The sequence below is a fragment of the Aethalodelphis obliquidens genome, unplaced genomic scaffold, assembly GCF_003676395.1.
Source record: "Aethalodelphis obliquidens isolate GAN/ISIS:26980383/991018 unplaced genomic scaffold, ASM367639v1 scaffold10, whole genome shotgun sequence".
Lineage (NCBI taxonomy): Eukaryota > Metazoa > Chordata > Mammalia > Artiodactyla > Delphinidae > Aethalodelphis > Aethalodelphis obliquidens.
In genome coordinates this window covers 10,500,282-10,526,889 of record NW_020837954.1, presented here as the reverse complement: position 1 = coordinate 10,526,889, position 26,608 = coordinate 10,500,282, and the positions used below count along the sequence as shown (strand labels likewise).

The 26,608-nt window shown below is 42.0% G+C and overlaps 1 protein-coding gene across 1 annotated transcript in view; it reads left to right on the top strand.

Moving 5' to 3' along the window:
* Positions 1-24,211, top strand: part of EGLN3 (egl-9 family hypoxia inducible factor 3) — a 28,407-nt gene extending 4,196 nt beyond the window's left edge. Inside the window, exons 2-5 of the mRNA XM_027111038.1 lie at positions 17,994-18,113; positions 19,710-19,846; positions 21,606-21,679; positions 22,539-24,211. Coding sequence (XP_026966839.1) covers positions 17,994-18,113; positions 19,710-19,846; positions 21,606-21,679; positions 22,539-22,570 — 363 coding nt within the window. The 3' untranslated portion in view covers positions 22,571-24,211. The remainder of the gene's footprint in view (positions 1-17,993; positions 18,114-19,709; positions 19,847-21,605; positions 21,680-22,538) is intronic.
* Positions 24,212-26,608: the final 2,397 nt, after the last annotated feature.

Here is a 26,608-nt window from a genome sequence, read left to right as displayed (position 1 = left end):
AAAAAGAAAAAAGACAAAACCCAAACATTGAAGTGGGTCAGTTAAGTACATTTGAAGAAGAGAGTGGAATGCTGTGCTAATGTTTTCCTACTGTTACTTGCAGGAAAAGCATTTGTTAACCAGCTTGGTTGTTAGGATCCCCAACTGGAGTAGCTGTGGCTGATTGGGTTATGGGGGTTGTATCAGCAGGTCAGTCCTCCCCTGGAAACTGTACAGGGAAATGATGAAACAGCAGTACGTTGTAGATAACAGAAAATATGTTACAAATGGTGGATTTTGTTCCTTTGCTGCTAGAACAAGAACAGTTTTGGCCCTTCCTTCTCCTGTGATATCAGGAATATTCATGACTCGATGGAGCTTAGCATGGTTGTGAACTACCTTAGACAAACCTGGGGTAATGAATTTCAGAGATCAGGATCTCTCTCAGGACCCAAGTGCAGGAAATGCAAGTGGGGTTCACAGAAGCCTGAAACCATGAACCAGGAACTAGAAAGTCCTTAACGTCCAGGAGAGCTGGTGTGTTAGTTCTTTTCTCTGGTGCTCTATGGCCCCCATCTTTGCTTCTCTGCTTGTACTCTTTATTTCTAGCCCTCTCTACCTTCCGTCCAGCTTTTGAGCACACAGCTCAAGATGGCTACCCCACAGTGGCCATCTCAGCCTCAGTTTGAGTTCAACAGAGACTTGACTAACATTCTAGAATCCCTGTTTTCATCCCCCCCCCCCCCCCCCCGAGAGAGGACCTGTCAACCTTGGGTGGGGATGGTTTGGGAGGGCATGTGGAATCATACATCACAAATACAGTTGCCAGGGCCCATGAGAGGTGCAGTTCTTAGATCATGGGGTTTGGGGACTAGGCATCATGCATGGTGTCTCTGCAATTAAAGTCTTAAAAATTTATCTGTGAATAAGGTATTTTAGGGCTTCCCTGGTGGCGCAGTGGTTAAGAATCCGCCTGCCAATGCAGGCGACACGGGTTCGAGCTCTGGTTCGGGAAGATCCCACATGCCGCGTAGCAACTAAGCCCACGCGCCGCATCTCCTGAAGCCCACACGCCGCATCTACTGAAGCCCGCGCGCTCTAGAGCCTGTGCTCTGCAACAAGAGAAGCCACCGTAATGAGAAGCCTGCGCACCGCAACAAAGCGTAGCCCCCGCTCGCTGCAACTAGAGAAAGCCCGCGCACAGCAATGAAGACCCAGCGCAGCCAAAAATAAATTAATTAATTAAAAAAAATATAAGGTATTTTAGGGGGAGGAGGCACTGAGTTTGAAGCACTGGAACATCTTTCTATAAGGATGTGAGAATTCTTAATAAAAGGTTTTGTATTTTAGCTCTTGGAGGAAGGAAATAATTTACAGAATACAGCCTCAGTGACAGTGAAGCAAGTTTCTTCATAGGGTGAGTTTTCATAGTGTTCTTTGTCTATTTTGTTGAATGACACTTGGGAACAAAGAAAAGAAGGTGCATATGTGTGTTTCCTTTATAATTTCTTTTGTTCAATTTTGGGCCACTGGCCACTCCACCACGACCTTGTCTGCTTGCAGTGAAGCGGGAAATCGGGGGTATCAATTTAATTTATTCATTCACAAATCATTAAATGCCTTGCACTGCGGTAGATCTGTACATGGATGGGAGAAAGGAGGTGGAAAGGGATGATAAAAGCACCTAAAGAAGTAAGCTGAAAGTTGAGTGGCGTGAATTGGTTGTCACCAACTTTGTTTTCTGTTTTTCTGGTTAAACAGACCAGTTTTACACTGATTAGTCGTTTTTGTTTCTCTTCTTTGGGCTTTGTCCAATTTCTCTGTTTACTTAACATGAAGTGACTAAAATAAGTGACCAAAACTATTAGGACTTTAATAATAAAGGTTTTTGGAGCTAGGGAGGTATCAGAAATTACATTTGTCCAATTCCTCAATCATTCAGCAATTAGGTGGTTTTTGTATTTGGAGAAATGAGGTCTTGCATAGGTCCTTAAGGAGAGATTGGAGTAGGTCTTGGGCTTGAGCAAAGTGCTTTAATAGAGAAGGGGCTACCTTGGTTGGGGTTGCTTCATAAGTCAGGTGGACTGGGAGACATGGTCGGTAGGTTAAGCCAGCTGCATCAGTGTCTTATTTGGGAATTTTTTTTTTTTAAGGAAAAGAGGAAAGTTGCTCTACTTTATTAACTACTTTAAGCTAAAGAAAACTAGGGCTAGGATGTATGTAGCTTCTTAAAATCAATCATGGTTCTTTAATTTACCAGGAATATCTTAAAACAGTTGCTTATCTCATTTGTCCATCTGGCTCTTTTTTTGAAGAAGTTAGAATATGTTCACCGTTTTCAGAATTATTTATGTGGAAAATAGGTGTTAAAATTCAGATGGCCAGTGGTTTATAATTTTTAAATATAATTCTGACTTAAAATTGATTAGCACCCATCCTTAGGTGGGAATTAAGTAGCCAATCTGTGCACTCGACTTGTGGGTATCATGAATTATTTCCCTTTCTGACCTTACTCAGCTCAAGCAAAATTTGCAAATTCTTCCCTGATTCCCAACTCTGGCTAGAAAATTTTCAGATTTTATAAATAACAAGCAGTCTTGGAGTTGCGTGTTACAGTTCTACACTGAAAACGCACCGTGTCTGGGAGACTTCTCTGATGAGCTTAAAACTGGGGGTGGAGTTTAACCCATGATAAGCAGGTCGCATCTGAGAAGCATCCTAGCACTTGAGGATAAAGTTCAGAGGGCATCTCGCCTTTGGACCATGTTTGCTCAGTTTGGCAAGACCTCTGATTTTGACTCACCTTTGTGGCCTCCAGTAAATTAAATGACAGTTTGACCCATGTCTACTGAACACCAAGGAGCAGCTTGCAGGTTAGCACTTCGGAGAAGGTTATTAACTCTTCGTTAATTATTATAGCTACAGACTTGATAATTCCTTTGTAGCAGCACTTTGTAGCTGTTAACGAATATTGCTCTAAGAAATGAGTGTCATTTTTCTCCAATGTTTGTCAAATGCCCATGTTCTGACAGTAATGATAGTTCAGATGTATTCTGCTGGGCAACTGCCAGGGGTGCCCAGTGGGTAGCTGAATCCAGAGACACTGGAATTGTAAATTCGACAGACAAATCATTTTATGATGCCAGACCGAGGAATTTGGCTTTGGCAGATTGCCAGGAGCCGTTGCTTTGGCTCAGATTCAGAGCTATGTGTCTGTTTGCCAGGCAAGATTAGTTAGCTTGGTTCTTTATACATAGAAATTTGTACCCTGTTTCCCTCGATTATTTCAATCTTAAACCAATATGGCTCTTACCTTAATTTTGTATCTTCTTTTGATATTGATTTATAGGTGAGTCCCTATTCTTGTTTTTGGTGAGCTGGTAGTGACTCAGTGTCATATTTTTTACCCCCTGCCTCTGCCCAGTCCCAGCCTTACAGACCCATGGGTTTGTAGCTGTGTAATGCAGGCTTTCGCATCTTGTGTTGGTTTCATTTGGTTCCTACTTACTGAGTGTCCTCCATGTTCAGTACAATGTTAATACCTCCTTAAATCAAACCAATTTTATTTTTATTTTTTATACTTTTTTTTTTTTGCGGTACGCGGGCCTCTCACTGTTGTGGCCTCTCCCGTTGCGGAGCGCAGGCTCCGGACGTGCAGGCTCAGCGGCCATGGCTCACGGGCCCAGCCGCTCCGCGGCATGTGGGACCTTCCCGGACCGGGGCACGAACCCGTGTCCCCTGCATCGGCAGGCGGACTCTCAACCACTGCACCACCAGGGAAGCCCTTTATTTTTATACAATTTTTAAAGGTTACTTTCCATTTACAGTTACTACGAAATATTGGTTATATTCCCCATGTTGTACAATATGTCCTTGAACCTGTCTTACACCCAAGTAGTTTGTACTACTTGGGTGTAGTAGTTTGTACCTCCTTCTCCCCCACTCCCATTTTGGCCCTGCCCGCTTCCCCGCTGGTGACCACTAGTTTGTTCTCTGTATCTGTGAGTCTGCTTTTGTTTTGTTATATTTGTCCATTTGTTGTATTTTTTAGATTTCACATACAAGTGATTCATACGGTATTTGTCTTTTTCCATCTGACTTATCTCACTTAGCATAATGCCCTCCAAGTCCATCCATGTTACTGCAAATGGCAAAATTTCGTTCATTGTTATGGCCGAGTAGTATTCCGTTGTATATATACCACATCTTCTTTATCCATTCATCTGTGGATGGACAGTTGGGTTGCTTCCATATATTGGCTGTTGTAAAGAATGCTGCTATGAACGTTGAGGTTCATGTATCTTTTCAAAGTAGTATTTTCATTTTCTTTGGACATATACCCAGGAGTGGAATTGCTGGGTCATATGGTAGTTCTATTTTTAGTCAAACCAATTTTTCATTCTTTAGGAGATGCAATGATCACTGTTTCTCAAGTTCTGGAGTAAATGTACCTATCTCATATTAACTTTTATTTTTGTTTCCAAAATGAAGCCAAAATAATATCACCATATAAAAATAATTCCAAAATACAGAGATTCAAAGAATATGATAGTAGTCTTGATTATTTGCCAGTGGGAAGAAGACAAATGGAAAAACACAATTCCAGGTGGCAGTGACATCTAGTTTTGGTTCTCTTAGGGCAACTTGAAGTTGTTTTGAAGTATTCAGGATAATACTCTTCTTTCTGAACATTGCTTGGAAGTAAAGAGACACTGTTTTAAACAGTCTGAACATTTGGGGGGAGCTTGCTCTGTGTTCTCCAGACAAATAGATCACAGATCCTGCCTGTGCCCCTCCCTCCACATCCCCTCCCAGTTCTACTTATCTGTCTAGTCAAACCTGAGGGACTATTACTTAGAAATCTCAATACCCCACACAAAGTTGGCAGTGAGTCTTTTTTTTTTTGGATGGCTTCTTTCCTATTTATATTGTTTTGCAGTTTAATTTGATTGTTTGGAGTAGGTAAACAAAACTGTTTTAAACATTGAAGGTTCATTCAGGAACGTGCAATATTATTGCTCAAAATTTGGCTATTTTGTGCTGTTTTGGCTTTTTGAGGGTTTTTTTTAGGCTCCCTGTGGAACCTTAAGTTTTGTCTTTTTTTAAAAAACTAAATTTTGTTTCTCTTTCACAGTAGAAATCCTTGAGGAGGGAAGTATTTTAAAGATACCTACTTTAATCAGAAATCACCTGCTCTGGGCTTCCCTGGTGGCGCAGTGGTTGAGAGTCCGCCTGCCGATGCAGGGGACACGGGTTCGTGCCCCGGTCCGGGAAGATCCCACATGCCGCGGAGCGGCTGGGTCCGTGAACCATGGCCGCTGAACCTGCGCGTCCGGAGCCTGTGCTCCGCAACGGGAGAGGCCACAACAGTGAGAGGCCCGCGTACCGCAAAAAAAAAAAAGAGAGAAATCACCTGCCCTTGGTTCTTGTTCTCCTTGTGATCCATTTTAATGAGCTTTGCCGGTGTTAAGCAGTGTAAAACCCAACGCTAATCAAGCAGTCTCCATGCTTAAAAAAACAAAACCAAAAACACACCCAACCGTGCTCTCTCCCCATTGTCCACCGTATATGCTGTGAATTTAGCGTGCCATTTAAGACCCTCCACGTCTGACCCCATCTGACCTTTCTACATTTAATCTCCCACTGACAGCCTTCCTTCCCTCCAGATCCCTGAAGTGCTGGAAACGGATTTGCCGGGCAAACCAAGCTTCCTCATTGTCTTCTCCTCAAAAATCCATCCTCCTGCCTTCTCCGTGAAGTTCCCTTCTGCTTCCTAGAACTCTGTGGGTGGCTCAACCCGGGCCACCCCAGTAGATTTATTTCTTTGCTGCTTACCCTGCCTGCCCCTCATGTACCTATAAATTCTTTGAAGGCAGAGACTATTAAGCTTGATATATATTTTTAGTGCCTCCAATAGTGCTTTACTGTTGACTTAATTTCATCTTTAAAAGGAACTTTGATTTTAAGGATGTCAGGGTGTCAAAAAATAGCTATAAATATATATATATATATTTTTTAGAAATTTCATGTAATGTCTGAAACATTTATATTAACGTATTTCCATACAAATAACCTAAAGAAAGTTTAGTATTTGTTGGTTGTTTTTGTTTGTTTGTTTGGTTTTTTATACTGCAGGTTCTTATTAGTCATCAATTTTATACACATCAGTGTACACATGTCAATCCCAGTCTCCCAATTCAGCACACCACCATCCCCACCCCACCGCGGTTTCCCCCCCTTGGTGTCCATACATTTGTTCTCTACATCTGTGTCTTAACTTCTGCCCTGCAAACCGGTTCATCTGTACCATTTTTCTAGGTTCCACATACATGCGTTAATATACGATATTTGTTTTTCTCTTTCTGACTTACTTCACTCTGTATGACAGTGTCTAGATCCATCCACGTCTCAACAAATGACTCAGTTTCGTTCCTTTTTATGGCTGAGTATATATATACCACATTCCGTTGTATATATGTACCACAACTTCTTCATCCATTCGTGCTATAAATATTTTGTTAGGCCAAAAAAGAAAAAAGAGAAAGAAAGGTTTTACAACTTCTTCCCTAATTTGGTGCTAAAGGGTTTAACTATTTTATTACATTAACAGGCTGTGAGGGACCATCTCAAAGGAGGGACTTTGGCTTTGTAAGGTTTTTTTTCCTTAGTTCTGATACTCTATGCTTGGCCCTAGAAAGTACCAAGTCACATCAGATCCTGGCAGCTCATACTTAGAGGTCTGCCTCAGAGAAGCCCGGGACCATGAGGCTAGGACCCTGGCTTCTGGTCCTTGCCCAGACCCTGGCAGGCAGCATCTCAGGACCTTAATCTCCACTTCTTTAGGAACAAGGTCGATTTTTATTTTTGTATTTGAACTTAATTTGGTCAGTACCTTATTAGGCACTGGGGTGGACGTTTTACATTTTATTTTGTCTCACTGTGATCTTTGGCAAGTCAGTTCTCTGAGCCTCACTGTCATCTATAACATGGATCCAATAATATAAATCTACCTCCATATGATAAGGAATTCAATGAAAATTGAGACTGTAATTTTATTTGAGAGGGCAAATAGGTGCTTTCAGTGCCTCTGATTGGATGCCTGAAGAAGAGATCTGACTCTATCCACAGTCACACACCCCAGCGCTGACAGGACAGTAATCCTCAACAATGCTACAGAGTTGCACTTGGAATGTTTCCTGCCAGTTTCAGGAATCACAATGCAGAGGCTGTGCCAGAAACTGCCCTATAGGAATTCCTCTCACTTCCTGCTCTACCCACCACCGCCTGTTCTCCAAGTTAACTAGTGCAGGTGACTAATTCTAATTCCCCTTGACCTTTTATTATTTAGGGTGAGGCATTGCACGAAGACTCCTGCTTTGCCACAGCAGCAGCAGCAGCATCTGGGAACATGCTGTAAATGCATGTTCTTGAAGCTCACAAGACCTCCGGGCAATTCTCATACAGGCTGAAGTTTGAGAACCACAGAATAAAATGAATATGAGGAGGCTAAATGGGGATGGTGCTCTATCTTCTTAGAGTTTCTCTATCAGTGAGAAAATCGGCGTTCGATCAGTTGATCAGATCTGAGCTTATTGATCGCTAAAACTAAAACATGCAAGTGTTTTTGTTTCATTTGGGAAATTTTTGAGAAAAACACATTAACATGTTAAGTACACACACACACACACACACAACACACGATTTTTCTATTATTTTTTCCAATAAAAGTTAATTTTCCAGGGGCTTCCCTGCTGGCACAGTGGTTGAGAGTCCGCCTGCCGATGCAGGGGACACGGGTTCGTGCCCTGGTCCGGGAAGATCCCACATGCCGTGGAGCGGCTGGACCCGTGAACCATGGCCGCTGAGCCTGCGCATCCGGAGCCTGTGCTCCGTAACGGGAGAGGCCACAGCAGTGAGAGGCCTGCGTACCGCAAAAAAAAAAAAAAAAAAAAGATAATTTTCCAGAACCAGAATTGGAGTATAATTTGGAACTGTTTCTCTCCTGTTGCGTTGAATGGAGGGGAACAATCTTTGTTAATAGCTGCGCAGTATTGCTCCCCTGTATCCTACAGCCTGGCAAGGAGTGCAAGCTCAAGGCACCAGGGAGAACAAGAAAGCATCGTAGTGATTTGGGGTGAGAACAAACTGGAAAAGAGCAGATGATTCTGTCAGTATTGAGTATCTGTTATGCACTCACTGGAAACCACACAGAAGCCTAGGGGTTGTTTCTGACCCTCTAGGGTAAGATGGCTGAGGTGTGGGACTCTTTGGGGAAGGAAAGCCGAAAACCGAATCCAGCTTGACTGTAATCGAAGGTTTTACTGGGTAGAGATTGGAGAGTAGCTGGCACTTGCCTTTTCCTACTTCTGCGTGGAGGGCTTTGGTTGCCCAGTTAATATCGTTTGCGCCTCTATTTGATAAGCCATGATAATCATCTGAGAATCCTTTGTTGTGTTATCTTGAAGGAAGACAATTTCATTCGTGGTCACTCTGGAAATAATTGCACCTGTTTTCAGTGAACAACTTTTTCCTGATATTGTAGAAGCAGTGTTTAGCAGTGGGAAGACCATGCTTGGTTCTATAATGTCCCGTTAAGTTACTTTTTGTCTCTCCCAGTTTCCACATTCGTAAAATGGGGCTTCTCTTGGAGCCCCATCTTGAAGGGACATAGGTACAATTATATTCACCATCGCTGCCCCCTAGACTCAGAGCCAGGCAACTCCTTTATTTCTAGCCCCCTTGCTGCTCCCCAAAGTATTTTATACATTTCTCTCAGAAGAGCCTTTTACTTTTCATGTGTCTGAGTGGTCCTCTAGATATCACCCCTCCTGTAAGCCATAGTGGGTCTGTATCCAGCGTATTCTAATTCACTTGATCTTAGAAAGTTCTGTACTTAGTGAATTCTAATTAATGTGGTAGTAGTGGAGTTAAGAGTCTCCTGAATAAGCTTTGCACCTGAGTAAGGAAAAATTGTCTCATCCCTGGGATTCCTTGGAGTTGACCAGGTGCCTTCCCAAGGGAAATACACTTTTGTATTTCCTTTCAAGTTTTTTGTTAATTGGTCATTTGCTTTCTGACTTTGAAAAAGTCTGAAAACCTTGGCTGGTGTTCACCTGAGCTAATAGGAAAGGTCCTGGAGAGGCTGACTTCCTTCCACAGACCCCGAGGTAAGGGGAAGAGCAGCCTGGGGAGAAGACTGATCACTGACCAACTGCATCCCAGTCAGATATGGGGCTACAGAGCTTAGAGTTGGCTTGAGTTTGTCCTGCAGTGGGAATAACCAATCAAAGGCAACTTGGACAACTAGTGTTTCGCTGCAGGACTGAGTCAGTTTCCTTTGCTCTCGGCTTTTGTTGAAATACAACCCCACCTGCACCCTACCCCCTACCCCCTTGACTGCCCTGGAGCGTTTAGTTCACAGACTCAACACCAAGGACACTCTATTTTTCTTTCTTTCTTTTTGCGTTTTGTGATTTTCTATCATTATGGCAAGGGTGATAGGTGAGGGGGAGAAGAAGTCAAATACTTCAAGAAGAACCGAAGATCTTAGTTCTCTCAAAAAAGAGGTGAACCGGTTAATGTTAGACAAAGGATAAGCTGCGCGGGTAAAGCGTGAGGTCACTCTGCGGCCAGACTAACTGGCTTTGAAAAGGCCGGTTACCTAAACTCCTCGTGCCTCGGTTTCCTCATTTGTAAAATGGAGATAATAATGGTTCCTGCCTCATGGAGCTGTTATGAATATTGAATGAGGTAATATTTGGGAGGCACATAGAACAGTGTCAGGCACGTACACATGTTTGTTCAGTAAATAAATGTGCCTCCCAAGTTTCATGAGTTCTAGTTCTGACTTGCTGTGTGTCATTCCTTTCGTTCAGCAGATATATTTTTCTAAGTGCTGAAATCCAAATGTGAATATAAGATCTGGTTTCCTAGAAAGTTCTTTAACTTTTTCTTTTTCCAACATAGTTACCTTGTCCCACGTTAAGACTCCTCAGAGCGACTGGGAATTGCAAGTAAAGTGTTTCCTGGTTTCTCTTAAGAACGTTGTTGCTTCAAGGCATTTTTCTTGACATGTTTTGATTGGTAACTATATATTTTTGTATATTACTCAATAAAATCTTGTCTTACCAACTGTATTTAAGTTATCATGACTTCCCTCAAGTATTTTAGGATTCATTCCAGATGAGAATTTAAAGCCGACCATATTTAATTCTCTGACAATCCTGTGGTCACAGACATTCTTTTTTTCTATTCGGCTCAAGCCTTTAGAGAGCTACATGTAAAGTTTTATTTACTGATAAGTCTGTTTCTCACATCAAAGGAAGTTAAACGTCCCTACCCCCATATTGCCTTAAGGATTACTCTTGAATTTGTTTTTCTATAGGAATAAGGTAACTTCTAGGTCAATATAATAACTTCCAGGGTTAATGACTTCTACCGAAGACTTGTGGGCAGGGTGACTCAGGGCAGGTGACCGCTGCTCACCTTCCCCTTAACCCGGAAATTAAATGAGAGAATATGTGTAAATTGCCACCTGAAATGCTCCCTGGCTTCATGGGTCTTCCGGAAATGGCAGTTGTTAATGATTTGAGGAAAGGCAGCGGAATGGATACGGTTAAATGCCTGTGTTAATGTCCCCAACCCAGGGCCTGGCTGACTTCTGCGGATTTCATAATTGCAAGGAAGCCCTTACTGAGTACATTTCTCTGGTGACTGGGGTAGTGATGGGGGAGGGCTTTCCCGTGCCGGTTCCCTCCGCGGGCTGCCGGGCTGTGTGCTCGGGTGTGGGCTGGCTGCCACCCTCACGCAGCGCACGTAGCCCTGTCACTCAGCCGTCACCCCGCTGGCCGGGAGCCAGGCCTCTGCGGGAAGCGCCGCCTTCCCAAACCCAAACAGCCTGTATTGCTGTGTCGATGTTCCGGGGCCTGTTTACTGTGCTTAATTGCAGGACTCTGCTTGAATCCCCTCCAAGGAGAGGAATTAAGCAGAATTCGAATAGGAGTGACAATAGTCTCTTAAATTCCTGGCCTCTGAGAGTTTCAGTGGCTTCTGGGGAAGGGTGATTCATTCAAGTTCAGGGTGATTTACTCAGGTTCATGCACAAAGTACAGGATCCCCTGAAATAGAATCTTGATCTCGTTCAGTTAGACCTTACAAGGCCGTGAATCCTTTGTGACCTTATGCATGCGTGTGTGTGTGTGTGTGTGTGTGTGTGTGTGTGTGTGCATCTATGCATATTTCTGAGAGTGGGTGTGGGAGCCCAGCTCTTTAATGTAAGAATCTCAAGGAGCTAAGAGAACTGAGTAGAAGGTTTCAGAGTCTTGATAGTTGTTGATAGTTGGTTGAATGATCCCAAAGTTAGGATCAAGTTCATAGTAAAGAGGGGCATTGATGAAAAAGGTCTCCCCAAGGACAGGTTTTCAGGTGAATATGGTAAATTCCCTGCCCTTCTAGGCAGGATGCTCTTGCCTGATCAGGAGGAACCAGCAGGCCTACTTCACCAGAGCAACTGAGAGTTGCTTATATCAATAACTTCTGATTTTTCATTTTCAGAATTACTGAAGCTCCTGCATTTCAGCAAAGTTCAGGTATGGGGACATAATGATTATTGCTCTGAATTGGAGGTGAGGTTATATGTGGCAGAGTTCTGGGTACGTGGGTTCAGGGAGGGGAATTTTTAGTGTGGATTTAGGGCACACGAGGAAGGCAGAAGTTCCCAGGATAGAAACAGAATAGTAGAAGACATTTTAGTGAAAAACTTGGGGTTCGTTTTCAAGATTACTTACCTGATGGATATTAACTGTCTGATGTTCTGAATCTTCTGAATTGTGTGGTCAGATGCTGAAACTTTGGGAAGGGGAACGTGGTAGCTGGACACAGCTCTTGCTTTTGCCCACCAAAAGCATATTTCCCATTTCTCCCTCATTTCGTTACATCAGTCTTTAAGTAGGGCACTAGGAGGAAGGAACTAGCTAGGCTTGCTCTTAACTAACAAGACAGATAACAAGCAAGATGCCAAGATAACTAGTGACAGTTTGCACACTTGTTTCCTTAAAGTGCCTACATTATCTCCAGCTAATTTCTTTATGCCAATCTAGATGACATGAGAATGAATATAAAGACTCTAAAGCCCTTTTTCTGCTTATGAGCTGTTCATCATCACACTGAGAGCTTGCTTTTTTGTAAGAGGCTGGCCGCAAGGTGAACTCTTGTTTAGTGACATTTTCTTGAAACTGTTGAAGAAAGCTTTGCATAGTTGCAACTATGTTGTGAAGATGCGTTGTAAATATTGTAGGAATTTAAGTGATTTAGGTAATATATATATTTTTAAATTTTTATTGAAATATAGTTGATTTACAATATTATGTTAGTTTCAGGTGTACAGCAAAGTGATTCCCTTACACACACATACACACACACACATATTCTTTTTTAGATTCTCTTCCATTATAGGTTCTTACAAGATATTGAGTAGAGTTCCCTGTGCTATGCAGTGCGTGCTTGTTGGTTATCTATTTTATATATAGTCGTGTGTATATTTTTATCCTAAACTCCTAATTTATCCCCCACCCCTCTTCCCCTTTGGTAACCATAAGTTTGTAGTCTATGAGTCTATTTCTGTTTGGTAAATAAGTTCATTCGTATCATTTTTTAAGATTCCACATGTAAGTGATATCATAGGATTTTTGTCCGATTTAGCTAATATAAACTGGACCCATTTCTGACCAGAAAACTTCAGCTTTTACATTTGCTTAGCTGTTTTTCCAAGCTAAACAAGGTGCATGGCCTTGTGTATTGCTTCTCAAGTCTTTACACATCTAATACTCTATGTGGTTAGTGTCTTATGGTAAAGAGAGGAGGGATCCTGGGCCCCCATTGCTATATCCAGAGCGGACATGGGGGAAGGACTTGAGGGGAGAGAGGTTTGGCAGAGGCCTGTGCAATGTGGATGGCACTGAAGGATGAAGGATACATCTGAGCCTGGTAAAGAGAAATGGGGAAGGTGCCTCCTTGTAGCTCAGGAAGTAACACAGAGTAGCTTGATCTCTTGGGAGAGCCTCAGACAGTGATCTCAAAATCCAGCCTGATATGTCTTTTTGTGGCCCTGATTTAACAATCGGGATAAAAAATATACAGGAGAGTTTACATACAAATCCGGTTCAGTTCCCTGCTACTGTCCTAATATCTGAAGATTTTGTAACACCGGCCCCTCATTGCCAAGGTTAGAAAATTCCCTAGTTGTAGTTAGCATAGTACACACTCTAGAGTTTTGACACATATATACCTGGTTGGCTTCAATTTTTTATGTTACTTGCAAGGGCCACAGGCTATATGAGTTTGCCAGCCCTGGGTTCGAAGCTACAAAGCACTTAGGTAGGATCGGATCCCTGAAGGGGAGACATTCTGAAGCCCCAGTGGAGGGGAAGACAAAAACATGCACATCATCAGTTTTACAAATAGCTGACATTAAGCAGCATTTAGTGTGTGCCAGGCCTTGCACTGTTTTACACGGATTATCACCGTCAATCCTCATAAACCCATTTTTCAGATGAGAAAACTGAGGTGTGAAGAGGTTAAGTACAGGTTATTCTGTGTTTAGGTTACATTTTATTAAAATATGCTTTGCTAGGGACCGTTCGTAATTCAAAACAAATCCTTACCAAGATTGGCTGGTATTTCTGCTTCACAGTTAGAGGGGCCTAGCATTTGGCCGTGGACCAAAATACCAGTTTAAAGGTCACTCAGCCTGGCAGCTTTGAAGTTATGCTATTCTTGACAAATTTTTAAAAATGGGTTCATATTTATTGCAAATTTGGTAAGTAAAATAAGACTTGATTACTGTTTTAATTTGCTGAGTTAAACTATATGTAAAACGTCACTGTCTTTTTTAAGATCAAGTCATACTAGTGACTGACGCTGAAGTCATGAGTGATGTAAAATACGTTTCTATGAAACATCTATGTTGTTGATTGTTTTTAGAGAAGTGGTGAATCTGAGTGGAGGCTGGGATGGGACAGATGTGTCCCCTTCCCACCCATGAATGACAGTGGAGGTCAATGATGCCAGCTTTTTGAAATGGTGTATATATGCGATCAAACTTGTTTCAATTAAGAACATTCTGTTTAGGCACTGGGATGGAAATCCTGGACTTTCCTTTTTCAGCTTTACCTTTGGGATTGATGAAATATGGCTTTTTATGAAGCCAACTCAGTAATACCCCTTAACAGAAACTGTTTTCTTTTCCACCTGTGGCATTTGGGGAGCAGATTTTGTTACTTGGGTTTGGCTGTCAAAGTTCTATATGTCTGGGGCTTCCCTGGTGGCGCAGTGGTTGAGAGTCCGTCTGCCGATGCAGGGGACACGGGTTCGTGCCCCGGTCCGGGAAGATCCCACGTGCCGCGGAGTGGCTGGGCCCGTGAGCCATGGCCGCTGAGCCTGCGCGTCCGGAGCCTGTGCTCCGCAACGGGAGAGGCCACAACAGTGAGAGGCCCGCGTACCGCAAAAAAAAAAAAAAAGTTCTATAGGTCTGTGTACATTTTCAAAGAATCCTTACACATTTACTGCCTGAACGTGGCCGCCTAGGTATCCAGAGCACGTATCTCTGGTCTAGAGCCAGTTTGGGAGCCTGGGAGGGGTTCACCCCTCTCCACTCATTTCCTTTTGCTACACAGCTATGGAGAAGCCTCTGGGCATGGTGCAGGGGGTGGGGGGTGTCCACGATGGGGCCGTAGGAAGGGATGGTGAATACATAAGGGGACGTGTGGATTTATCTGCCCATCCAAGAATAGAAGTATAGGACTAAATTGTATGTGCTATTGCAGGTCACACTAACATGTTATTAAACTTGTATAAATTTCAAATATTAATCTAGTCCGCAAGTTCTGGCAAATAAAAAGTCGGCGATAAGTGAGACTTCCTCCTGATGGGTGTCGGTGTTATCGCGCAGCGTGTTTGTCACGTGATCATTGAAGTACTCTGGTGATGTTCTTATTGTCCTGGAGCGTTCTCCTCCTCTGTACACTCTAACTCCCTTGCTGGCTTGATGAGGTTTGGATAGCAGCTCTGTAGAACTAACTGATCGGTTTCCGGGGTTTGTTTCTGCCCCGTGCATGATTTGGCATAGAAACGCATGACGTTGTTGAAGTGAGCCTTGCTTCTCAGCGCATCCTTAGCCTCCTGGTTTTAGACTGTGTCAAAACCCAACAGATACTGGGAATGTGCCCAAGCCAAGACCCATCTCCTGTGGCTCTTGTCCAGAAAACACTGATAAAATTGGCCTGTGTAGTTTCAACAGGCCCACTGAGGCTCACAGTGATTTGCTTGCATTGTTTTGAACTTGATGCTATGGTTTCAGGAACCAGGAGAGAAGGTGAAGATTCACTCTGGCCAGAAAAATTCTCTATATTTGTCTCCCTTAAGCAATCTGATACTTTGCTGACACTTAGGAGTTCTGTCCTAACGATAAGTCCCCTGGAATGTGCTAGCTCCTTCTCTACGGGTGGGTTTTATAGATGCAGCAGTACATACAAAAGGACGTACTTTTTTGAGTTTGTATCTCTTTTTATCAGTATTTGATCTAAGCTGAGTCCTGAGGCAGTTAAGCACTTCCGAATGCCCTGAAGAACTCTGTTGCTGCTTCTGGGGTTGATGCTTAGATAGAGTCTGAGATCTTCTTGGACCATCGGAGGCTGGGTAACCCAAGCCATTTTTTACAGGAAAGAAACCAAGCCTGGGATCACATGATTAGTTGCAGAGTAAATTAGATGGCAGACATCCAGACCACTGACCTTTTCCTTAGAGTAAAGCTGTTTAAGAATATAAGATCATGTAGCATTTTTTTTGAATTGTATTTTATTTATTTTTTATACAGCAGGTTCTTATTAGTTATCTATTTTATGCATTTTAGTGTATACATGTCAATCCCAATCTCCCAATTCATCCCACCACCACCACCTCCCCCCACCACTTTCCCCCCTTGGTGCCCATACGTTTGTTCTCTACATCTGTGTCTCTGTTTCTGCCCGATTACGTAGCACTGATGGAGTACTTTTTCTTCTTTTCAGAGCTTCACAGTGGGGAGAAGCTGAGTTGGTAGGGAATTCAGCCTATAATTGTTTGTGGCTTAAGTGACTTTCATTATTGGCTCAGTGGTGGCTCTTATAATCCTAATAGCTGCTTCCAGGGATGGGTAATTCCCTAGTCATTATAGGCGACTTCATTTATCTCTTCTTCCCCAGCTAGACTCATTATTTCTGTCTGCTACCAATCACCTTTCCCCAAGCCATCCTTTGCTTGGTGGTACCAACATTTGTTAAATCTCGATTGGAGTAGCCTCAGAATTCCACCTCTGAAAGATGTTCAAGCTCACAGCCTAACTTCAGCTCTAAGATGACATTGCATTGACATTTTAGACATTCAAAGGCAGGATATGGGGATTGCTAGCTGCATAGGGATATAATGCTTGAGAGATATGGTGATTTAAGCCTTAAGATCCACGTAAAGCCAAGTTACTATTCAGCCTTATTTTTGTTCTAGTATGCAAGAAGCCTTTCAAGTACATGCCTAGCTCATGTCTTCGTGTTACCACTGGGAGTGACTTGGCACCCATGGTTTTGAAGCTGATTCATTGAGCCACTAGTGTTATTAGTTTGGACTCTACCTGACTGGTTATTTTACCAGTGAAACAGTCTTGCCATTTATGAAGGAAAATGTGAACTGGATCGCTACATGTATGTTTGAAGATATGCTTTAAAATGACAAAAATCTCTATTGATCTAGGCAGAAAGTAAACTTACTGTTTAGAGGAAAGAGGTGTTTGCTATTCATTCATTTATCAAATTTTAAAACAAAACAAAACACAAAAAGGGAATTCCCTGGCGGTCCAGTGGTTAGGACTCCGTGCTGTCGCTGCTGAGGGCCTGGGTTCAATCCCTGGTTGGGGAATTAAGATCCCACAAGCCCCGCGGTACTCCCCTCCCCTCCAAGAAAAAAATCAGATTTAATCAGATACCTTCTGTGCGTCAGGAACTGTTCTAGACACTAAGAATACATCAGCAAACAAAACAGAAAAAATATCCTTTTTCTCATCTTGTGTTGACAATATCTTCCCTGCATGTATCTCATCCCTACAAAGATATTTTAGAAATAAGGCAGTGTCCTGTGAAAAGAACTGGCTTTTTACACTTTGTCTAATTTTTTCTACTCTTTGCTATAAATTTTCCAGGGAACAATTAGAGATTTGTTACCCTCTTCATAGTAATTCCCTAATAGTAATTGTTAGTAGGATTTTTAGTTTGGCTTCCTGCTTTATTTCTCCACCTGACTGATACAGGTAGCGCCTGGGCAAAAGGAAGAGAATTTCAGGTTATCATTTAATTTGATAATTGTCAGGAGGAAGAAGACAAGCATTGAAAAATGCATTAAGATGTGTCTGTGGCTTTTTCTATGAACTGGATCTGACTATCGTCTATGCTGACAAGTCGGGACACAGCTTCCATTGACCCTCCCCTCTTCTTTCTATCCTAAGCATTTTATTGAACAAGCCTAACCTTTTTCTCCTTCGTCATTGGTTCCTGTCTCTTTGTAAATGCAAGTATCTTTAGCCATTGATTCAGTGATTCAGGGGCACTTGTCAATAATGCATAATCCCTAAACTCCAAACCTAGTGATTATGATTTTGTGGCTCTAGGGTGGGAACCCAGAACCTGCTTTTTCAAAAAGAAAGATTGAAGAAAGGCAGGGCATCCTAATGACAACCATAGATACTGTCCAAAATGTTCTAGAATTGTGGGAATATTGTTGAACTACTTTCCACTGGGCTGAGCCATAAGGTATAACTTGGCCGTTAATCACATACGCTGAAGGGTCCAAATTCATGTACTGTACGTGAAGTGAAGAAGCCAACAGTCAACTATGTCATGTGGCACCCAAGGAGACTGTGTTACTCAGCTGTTCACTGGTGGGAGAAGATTGGTTCAGCTTTGTTAACCAGCTTCCCTGGGATTTCTCCATAGGCGATGGTGGCTTGCTACCCAGGAAATGGAACAGGTTATGTTCGACATGTGGACAACCCCAGCGGTGACGGCCGCTGCATCACCTGCATCTACTATCTGAACAAGAACTGGGATGCCAAGGTACTTGGAATAATGGGAGTAGAGTGAGGGGTTAGGAACTATAGGAAAAGAATTCAGATGACTTAGAGGAAAGTTTGCAGTTCATAATCCCCACTGATGAATCCTTTCTATTTCATATTTTTTCTTTTTTCCTCTTACGGTGTTAGTACTAAAGTGGATGAGATGAAAATAATAGATATGAAGTTAATTTGATGGGACTGGGTGGGTAGGGCCATTATTAGGTTATAGGTTATAATTTGATGGTTGATGAAGAGAAAATAATTTATAATTTTAGGAATGGGGATCAATTTCTTTAGTCTAATCCAGAGCTGATAGGATTCTTGAGTCTCAATGTGGAATAAGATACATACTTTTCCCTGCCAGGAGCAACACTGAGAGAATTTCACAAAAATAGAACTGTAGGATATTAAACTATCCCCAAGTGAGGTTTCCCACACAGTCCTCCCTCTTGGAGTAAAATGTCTCCCTGGTGGCCTCTTGCCATGGTTTACTATGGTTTGTGAATGCCAAAGGTTTCATGGCTTATTTTTATATTTTTGAACATATATATAGATAGAGATATGAAGTCTGGTTCCACACTGACAAACATTTGTCTGGAATATGTATGCTTTCTGAAAGCTGGGGATGATTTAGGAGTCTGAGAAGTTGGAGGACTTTTCAGGCTTATTTGGCTTTTGAACCTTCTGCAACTCCTTTCACTATTCATTAGGCCAGATACTTGCTGTCATAAAGCAAGGATATTTTATCTGGGGTCAGAAAAACTAAGCCTGGGAAACCAGTGAATTAGTGACAAGGTTTGTGTCGGCTCCCTATTGGTAACGTGACTGAAATATATCCCTTAGTTGTCCTTTGAAATCTTGAAAGGTAGCGTTATAGGCAAGAGGGTAAAGTTGTCAGATCAGTGATGATAAATCACAAAGTATGAAATCATTCAAAAAATAGTTGAGTGCCTGCTAGCGCCGGGCATTGTGCTGTGGGGAAACGTCGACCTGTGAGGTCTGAATTCTACCTTGACGTGGTTATTCTAGTAGGACAGCTTGGGTGTACATGTAAAAAAAAGTAATTCAAGGAAGAGAGTGATATATGTCATGAAAGATAAGGTCGTCTGAGAGTTCAGAAAAAAGAGCATGTAACTTTCAACTGATGAAATCGGATAGGAGATAGGGGAGCTCAAAAGAAAGCTGTAAATTCTAATTGAAGGGGAGGTTATTGTGTGGTCCCTATCCTAGGGAGCTGTTAATATTAGACTGAACTCTATGAAATTGCTGGGGGGAGGGGCGGGAGGGGGTTATAGGTCAGAAACAGTCGAATATTGGCAATTCTGTATGATTTGACCTAGTAGTACTCCATGTTGTATCCATGGACTCCGTGATTATGAGGGTGGGAAGGCTTCATTTGGTGGGAAGTGAATAAGGAGATATGTCTAGCCAAATTTGAAATAACATTTAATACAAAGGATGAGGCTGAAGTAAAAATTTGGGAGTAACATGCGCTTGGAGTGGCGGCTGGAAGATGGCTTTGTTTCTAGATGAGGCTGACGTATCATTGATAATGACTATGTGTGAGGCAATAATCTCCCTTCTTTGTGGCCCTCAGCTACATGGTGGGGTCCTGCGGATATTTCCAGAAGGGAAATCGTTCATAGCGGATGTGGAGCCCATTTTTGACAGACTCTTGTTCTTCTGGTCAGACCGCAGGAACCCACATGAAGTCCAGCCTTCCTATGCAACCAGGTAACGGCCAGGGCCACGATTCCTCTTGAGAAGCTCCGTGTACAAACGCCCAGAGAATTCTCTAAACTTGTGTTCTATGCAGATGAGGGACCAACCACCCCCCAAAGCTCCTAGCAAACCTGTTTGAAGTCAATAAAAATTAAAGGAGAAATTTGGGGTTCTCTAGTACACAAACCTAACATCAGTTTGAACTATTAACAAATTGTTTTCCATTAGGTGAGCATCTTGGATTCCGAATTTCCCAGAGCATTTTTCTCTTCTCTCCTTTCTTCCCCCTACCCCCTTTAAAAAAAAAACCTAACGTTGAACCACCCCTGGAGAATGTTGGCTGCCACATAACAGGAATTCTGTCTGGTTAGCTCTGGATGAGTTTACAAGTTGCCAGTTGCAAGCAGAGAAAGAACCTCGAGAAGAGAAAGAGGAATTTGTAACACAACATTGTAAATCAACTCTACTCCGATACAAATTTAAAAGAAAAAAAAAAAAAGAAAGAGGAATTTGTTCTGATTTCTTTTCCTTTTTACCCTTTCCTGAGCTTAAAATTAGATTGGGCTTACTATACCCATCATGTCCCAACAATTGGATTTTTCAGACTTCTTTCTTTAGATCATGCATGGGGAGATTTTCAGAGTAACTGAACAATTTAGTATTGTTTACTATTAATCTGAAAACCCTTGATGTAATCTTAATTTCAGATTCTGCCTCTCATTTGCCTTTGTTTTATGGCCAAAGCAGGTGGTATTGGAGCTCTGTGGGGTGCAGCCTGAATTGGGAATAGCAGTTGGGCGCAGGGAGGAGAGAGGTTGGGTAGAAAGGTAATGCCTAAACCTTAACAAGACTGATTACATCAAAATCACAGGTGTTAACAGCTTAAGGTTTATGTGGCCCCTTCCAGAAATCACAGATCTGAGCCCCACATAGAGTTGCGTATGAAATACCAAATTGGGATGTGCCCTGGGTGAGCAGGTAACTGATTCTACCAGCAAAGCCTGCTTGTGGCTTCTTTAATGTTGTACAATAATTGGACCCTGTCATTTGTGCAGAATTCCCTCGTTCTTCCTAAGTTCCTTTATGACCAGGGTCACAGGGGAAACATTAGCACATGCTGATGGGAAGCCTTTGGAAAAAGTCAGGTGCTATAGAAATTCCATTAACTAGTAATAATAATAAAATGCAACTTTTTGAAAACTCATGCATGAAATTACTCCTATTATAGTCTGTCCCATAGATGGGACGCAGTAGAAAGCTTGAGGCCATTGCATCGTTGCCTCAATGTCCAAAACTAAAGAAAAAAGCCAGGAGTTTTACGTGTCCTGTCATTTGATAAGTTATTCTTCAAAGCTTCACTCCTTTGTGCTCTCCCCATCAACTTAGGTCTCTCAGTCTTTAGCAGAATGACTCCCTTCTAGCCCTTTCTGTGTAGATCATCTTAACCTGTTACATTATTTGTCAAATTTCCTTTTCTGCCTGCTAGAGCCTGAGCTCCTTGAGTAAGAGGCTGATGTATTCACATGACCATTTGAATTCCCATCGCCCAGGATAATGCCTGGAGCATACATGGAATTCCTTAAATGTTTTATTACATTTAAATAGACTTGAAACCAGAGAAGTTTATTTTAAATTAAAATTGGGATGGACCTCTGATAATAGGAAAAGTTTTAAATGTTGGCTTTACAAATGACTGTTATGTGAAATTCATAGTATTTATTTTTGGTAGTATTTTTAAACCTCTTTTCTAATATCTACTTATCTTTCACAGATATGCCATGACTGTTTGGTACTTTGATGCTGAAGAAAGGGCAGAAGCCAAAAAGAAATTCAGGAATTTAACTAGTATGTGTTTGATAATTTTCTGTGACTTTGACCAAGTCAATCCTTGACTTTTATTCGAGATTTTTATGTATATTCTAATATACTCTGTTCAGTCTCAGCCGTATATATATGCAGGACTGCATATATATATATGATGACAGCCTGGTGGACTTAATTCTGAAACCCTGGCCTTAGCTCTTCTGGAAAAATCAGAAAAAATGCAAAGGACATCCCCTGTGACTGTCACTGATTGTGTGACAGTTTATAATAGATGGGAAACAGTTAACTTTTGATCATTAATGTTTGTCCGTCAAACATAATGTTAAATTTTGCCCATGATTTTGGCACATTGCAAAGGAAATACAGTGGATCCCAACAACGACGGTTAATTTGTTATATTGGTACGGGACTGTGACTCTCATTAAAAAAACTGGGCTCATGTAATATAAACTGAATATGACGTAAGGTCATTCCTGTCCCCTCCAACCAGTATTGTAAAGCAGCATTTCCGAAAATACATTGTATTGAAAGCCAAGTCAGTTTGCGGGAATTCCTGGTCCCCAAATGTGGGAAATGTTACATACTGTATCTCTTTCTTGAAGAGTCACAGTGCTTGTGGGCATATTAATCAAGAAAAATTAATCTAAGAAATCTTAAAGATGTATGTAACATTGCCTAACCCATGATCCATTTGGACTGTCTACCTAGCAAATCCCAAAGAAAACACATTTTGCTAAGCCCTGTCAGGAGGCACTCTGCTCAGCTTTGTTCTGTAAGATGGGAAGCATTTGCCGGAGGCTTTTGGGGTGACGTTTGTGGCATGAAAGTCATCAGATCTGGTTCCTTACCCTCTTCATTTTCTTTTCTCTTCCCAACCCAGGGAAAACTGAACCTGCCCTCACTGAGGACTGACCCTGATCTGAAATCCGCTGGCCTCATTCATTTTAGTAACAGTTCCTGAATTCACTTTTAAGAGTTGAGATCCAAAGAAGGCCACTTCTTTAGTGACTCGGTGATGAGAACCCCCCTATTGCTTGCATCATTCACATCCCTGTCTTGCGTACGGTACTTTGTGTTTTCTTGCCAAGACTCCATCTACCTTCAGACACTCTCTTTGCCAGATGAACTCACTTGCTAACTCCAGAAATACCTGCAGACGACCTAGCTGGCCAGCGGTTTCATTGTCAGATTTGGTAATCCTGGGTATCAAAGCAAGAACCTGGAAGCACAGGCGAGGGACTGAATCTTACTTGCACTTTATGTACACTTCCTGATTTGAAAGGAGGAGGTTTGCAAAGAAGTTAGACGGTGACAGATGCCACAGAGAGGCATCACTGAAGCCTTAACAGCAGGAAACAGAAATTTGTGTCATCTGAACAATTTCCAGATGTTTTTAATCCAGGGCTGTTGGGGTTTCTGGAGGATTATCACAACCTAATGACGTTATTACCTCTAGAAAGGGCTGCTGTCATAGTCATCAATTTCTAAATATCCTGTGGGTGGACACTCCTTTTTCCTGGTCCTGCAAACTGGACTTGCTGCCTCTGCCCCATTTTGCTGAAAATATGACTTTCTGATCAAAGATGACAACACCATTTATTTTCTATTTTCACTTCTGACTTAGAGAACCTAATTCATTCATTGTTCTGGTTGCTTTGTTGAAATGAAATCTGAATTTAAATCAAGGGGAAAAAATCTTCCTGGTAGTTTAGAGCCAACAGCCTCTGATAATGGTGTCAAAAGACCTGGGTCTACTGATATACAATAAACGTGTGCATCTTGAATGATTTAAGATTGGAGATGGAGTTGGAAATGTGGGCATTCCTGTTTTTCAGTTTTCCTTTCTAATGAGCTCACCTTTCTTCTTTAAGAAAATAAGAAAATCACAAAAACTAGGGCACTGTATTTTAAAAAGGAAATGGAAATAAAACAAAAAATCCTGAAAAGCTGCTTGAGTTCTTCCACATTTTCTGACCCTAGTAGCCTCTTTTCAACAGATTTGACTTCAGATCCACTGTGGTTGGCAGTGTGGCCAGAATCATGGAATTTGCTAGAACTGTGGGAAGCTCTGCTCCTACAGTAAGCCCAGATTCCGCTGCCTCAAGAACTCTCTATTGAGCTCCTGTTTTATGCAAGTTACTTTTCTTAGTTTTCAACTCCATTTTCATATTTTTTAAATCCCTGTAATTTCTTGTTTGAAAATCCCATGAACATTAAGGGGCCAGAAATATTTTCTTTGGTCACTGATAGATACATAGACTTTCCAGGAAAGAAGCATATTTGTGTGTGTGTGTGTCTGGTTTGGAAAATTTCCAGATAAGACTTGTCTTCATTCTCACGACTGCTCTGTTTTTTTTCTGTAGTAGTCATCACCTCCTAACTTACTGTGTAATTTACTTATTTATTATGTTCATTGTCTGGTATCCTTCCTCTAGAGTGTAAGCACAATGAAGACAGGGATTTTTGTATGTTTTTAATCAATGGAATGTATTCCCAGCACCTAAAATAGTGCCTGGCACATAGTAAGGGCTCAGTAAATACTTGTTGAATAAACTCACTCTCCTGCTGTAGCATTTTTTTTTTTTTTTTTGCGGTACGCGGGCCTCTCACTGTTGTGGCCTTTCCTGTTGCGGAGCACAGGCTCCGGACGCACAGGCTCAGCGGCCATGGCTCACGGGCCTAGCTGCTCCGCGGCATGTGGGATCTTCCCGGACCGGGGCACGAACCCGTGTCCCCTACATCGGCAGATGGACTCTCAACCACTGCACCACCAGGGAAGCCCCATTTTTTTGTTTTTAAATTTATTTATTTTATTTATTTTGTTTTGGCTGCGTTAGGTCTCTGTCGCTGCGCGCGGGCTTTTCTCTAGTGGCGGCAGGCGGGGGCTGTTCTTTGTTGCAGTGCGAGGGCTTCTCATTGCAGTGGCTTCTCTTGTTGCGGAGCACGGGCTCTAGGCACCCGGGCTTCAGTAGTTGTGGCACATGGGCTCAGTAGTTGTGGCGCACGGGCTTAGTTGCTTTGCGGCGTATAGGATCTTCCCGGTCCATGGCTCGAACCCGTGTCCCCTGCATTGGCAGGCGGACTCCCAACCGCTGCACCACCAGAGAAGCCCCTGTCGTCACGTTTTAATGGTTTGATTCATTTCCTCCTTCTTGGGCAGGAAGGGCTCGCTAGAAGTTTTGCACATATGTCTTTCTCTTATTTTTGACCTGTAAATTTAGGCTAAGAAAACTAGAAAGCTTTGGTCACAGTGTCCTCTCCTATCTGTTTGCCTCTTTGAAGAGCTCATTGACCACAATGAATCTGAAGATTGAACCAAGAGGATTCTGCCCTCTGTGTCCAGGGACCGTGGGAGTAACATAAGAGTAGCTTCGTATAGGACAGACTACATTCCTCCTTCAGAAAAATTTCAAAACACTTCAGCAAGAGAGAATGGAAGAAGGTTATTTATTAGGGATTTTATATTCCCTAAAATGGTAGCTAAGTTTTTTTCGTGATTACTAATGTCATGAGAATGATAATGATGATATTCTGAAGGAATATCATGTTGTTCCAATAGTATGTCTTGTATCTTTCATTTTAGTCAATATTTTGACTTGCCAGAAGATCAGACCTCGTAGGCCTTGCTTATTCCTTCCAGACAAAGGTCCTATAACCTAATAAACTATATATCAAATCAATTTTTAATGCACTGATTCTTTTCATGGCTGAATTTGAGTCCTGAAAAATACAACTAATAGTGACTGCTTTTTGCTCCTCTCTGTGACAGCACACTTAGGGGACGACTTAGCCCTGATGAAGAAACATTATTTAGCAAATAATCGGATCAATTTCTTTTATATTCCTGGCAATGACATGTTAAGAGCCTACCTCAGTGTTATGTCACCTACATAGTGCAGAGTCCTTGGCAGGAGATTAAATTTTGAACCAAAGATCCAATTTCATGGAAATAAAAAGTGTTACCTAAGTGCATTAAATAGGTCTTCAGTAGAGTAGTTAATACCAATTAAATGCTGGGCTGTCTGGATCATGAATTATCCATTCAGATATGATTTGGGTTTTCTTCTTTAAATCAGGTTTTTTAGACGCTGGGTCATCCTAATTTCTTTTGGCCCTACGGTCTTGAAATTTCCTGTGATTTAGGAAGCAGTGATGGGAAATGCCATGCTGGGTCAGCAGTTTATATAAAATAGGGGTTTGGACATGTCAGGTCCTTTTATATTTGATCAACTATGAGGACAAGCCCAAGGAATGTACTTGGTAAAGTTATTTTAAATAAAAGTAATACAAAATTGACTTAGCTTCAGTCTTGACTCTTTTGAATGGCATGAAAAGAATACTGGTTAGCCAGGTGGTTAGAGACTATTGTCAAAACAGAATGGAAATAAATAGTTCTTTTCAAGATGAAGCTGGTTATAGTTGAACTCTTGGCTAATATATGCCGGTTTATGTTTAAGACCCAGTCTGGCTTCAGATCGACTCTACTCCCATCCAAAAGTGATTTTTTAATATGTTGCTATCTTTCCTTGTTGATAGGTTAGATCCTTTGAGATCCTGGACTTACTGTGGCTTATCTTCTCTTTACATGTGCAAGGCCAAGGTCAGAGGTTCGTGTCCTGATGTAGTGCAGTCGGTAAGATGACTCTGCATACTCAGAGAATAGCTCTATGCCAGGCTTGTGCTACGCGCCCTCACATGTTTATTCCTTGCAGCTTTGAGACAGCTCTTCCTCTTTTCAGATGAGGAAACGGACTCAGAGCAATTAGATGGCTTTCAGACATTACATGGTGAAGGAATAGCACACTCAAGACTTCCAGCTCCTCAGTATTTGCTGTCTCCTTCCTGCAGAGGAGATGCCAGACAAAAGCAGGAATGAGTCGAATTGGAAGAGGGGAATCTTTAAGTGCTTGCCGCCTGATGTCTTTACATGAGGTTTGGGTTATCAACGAG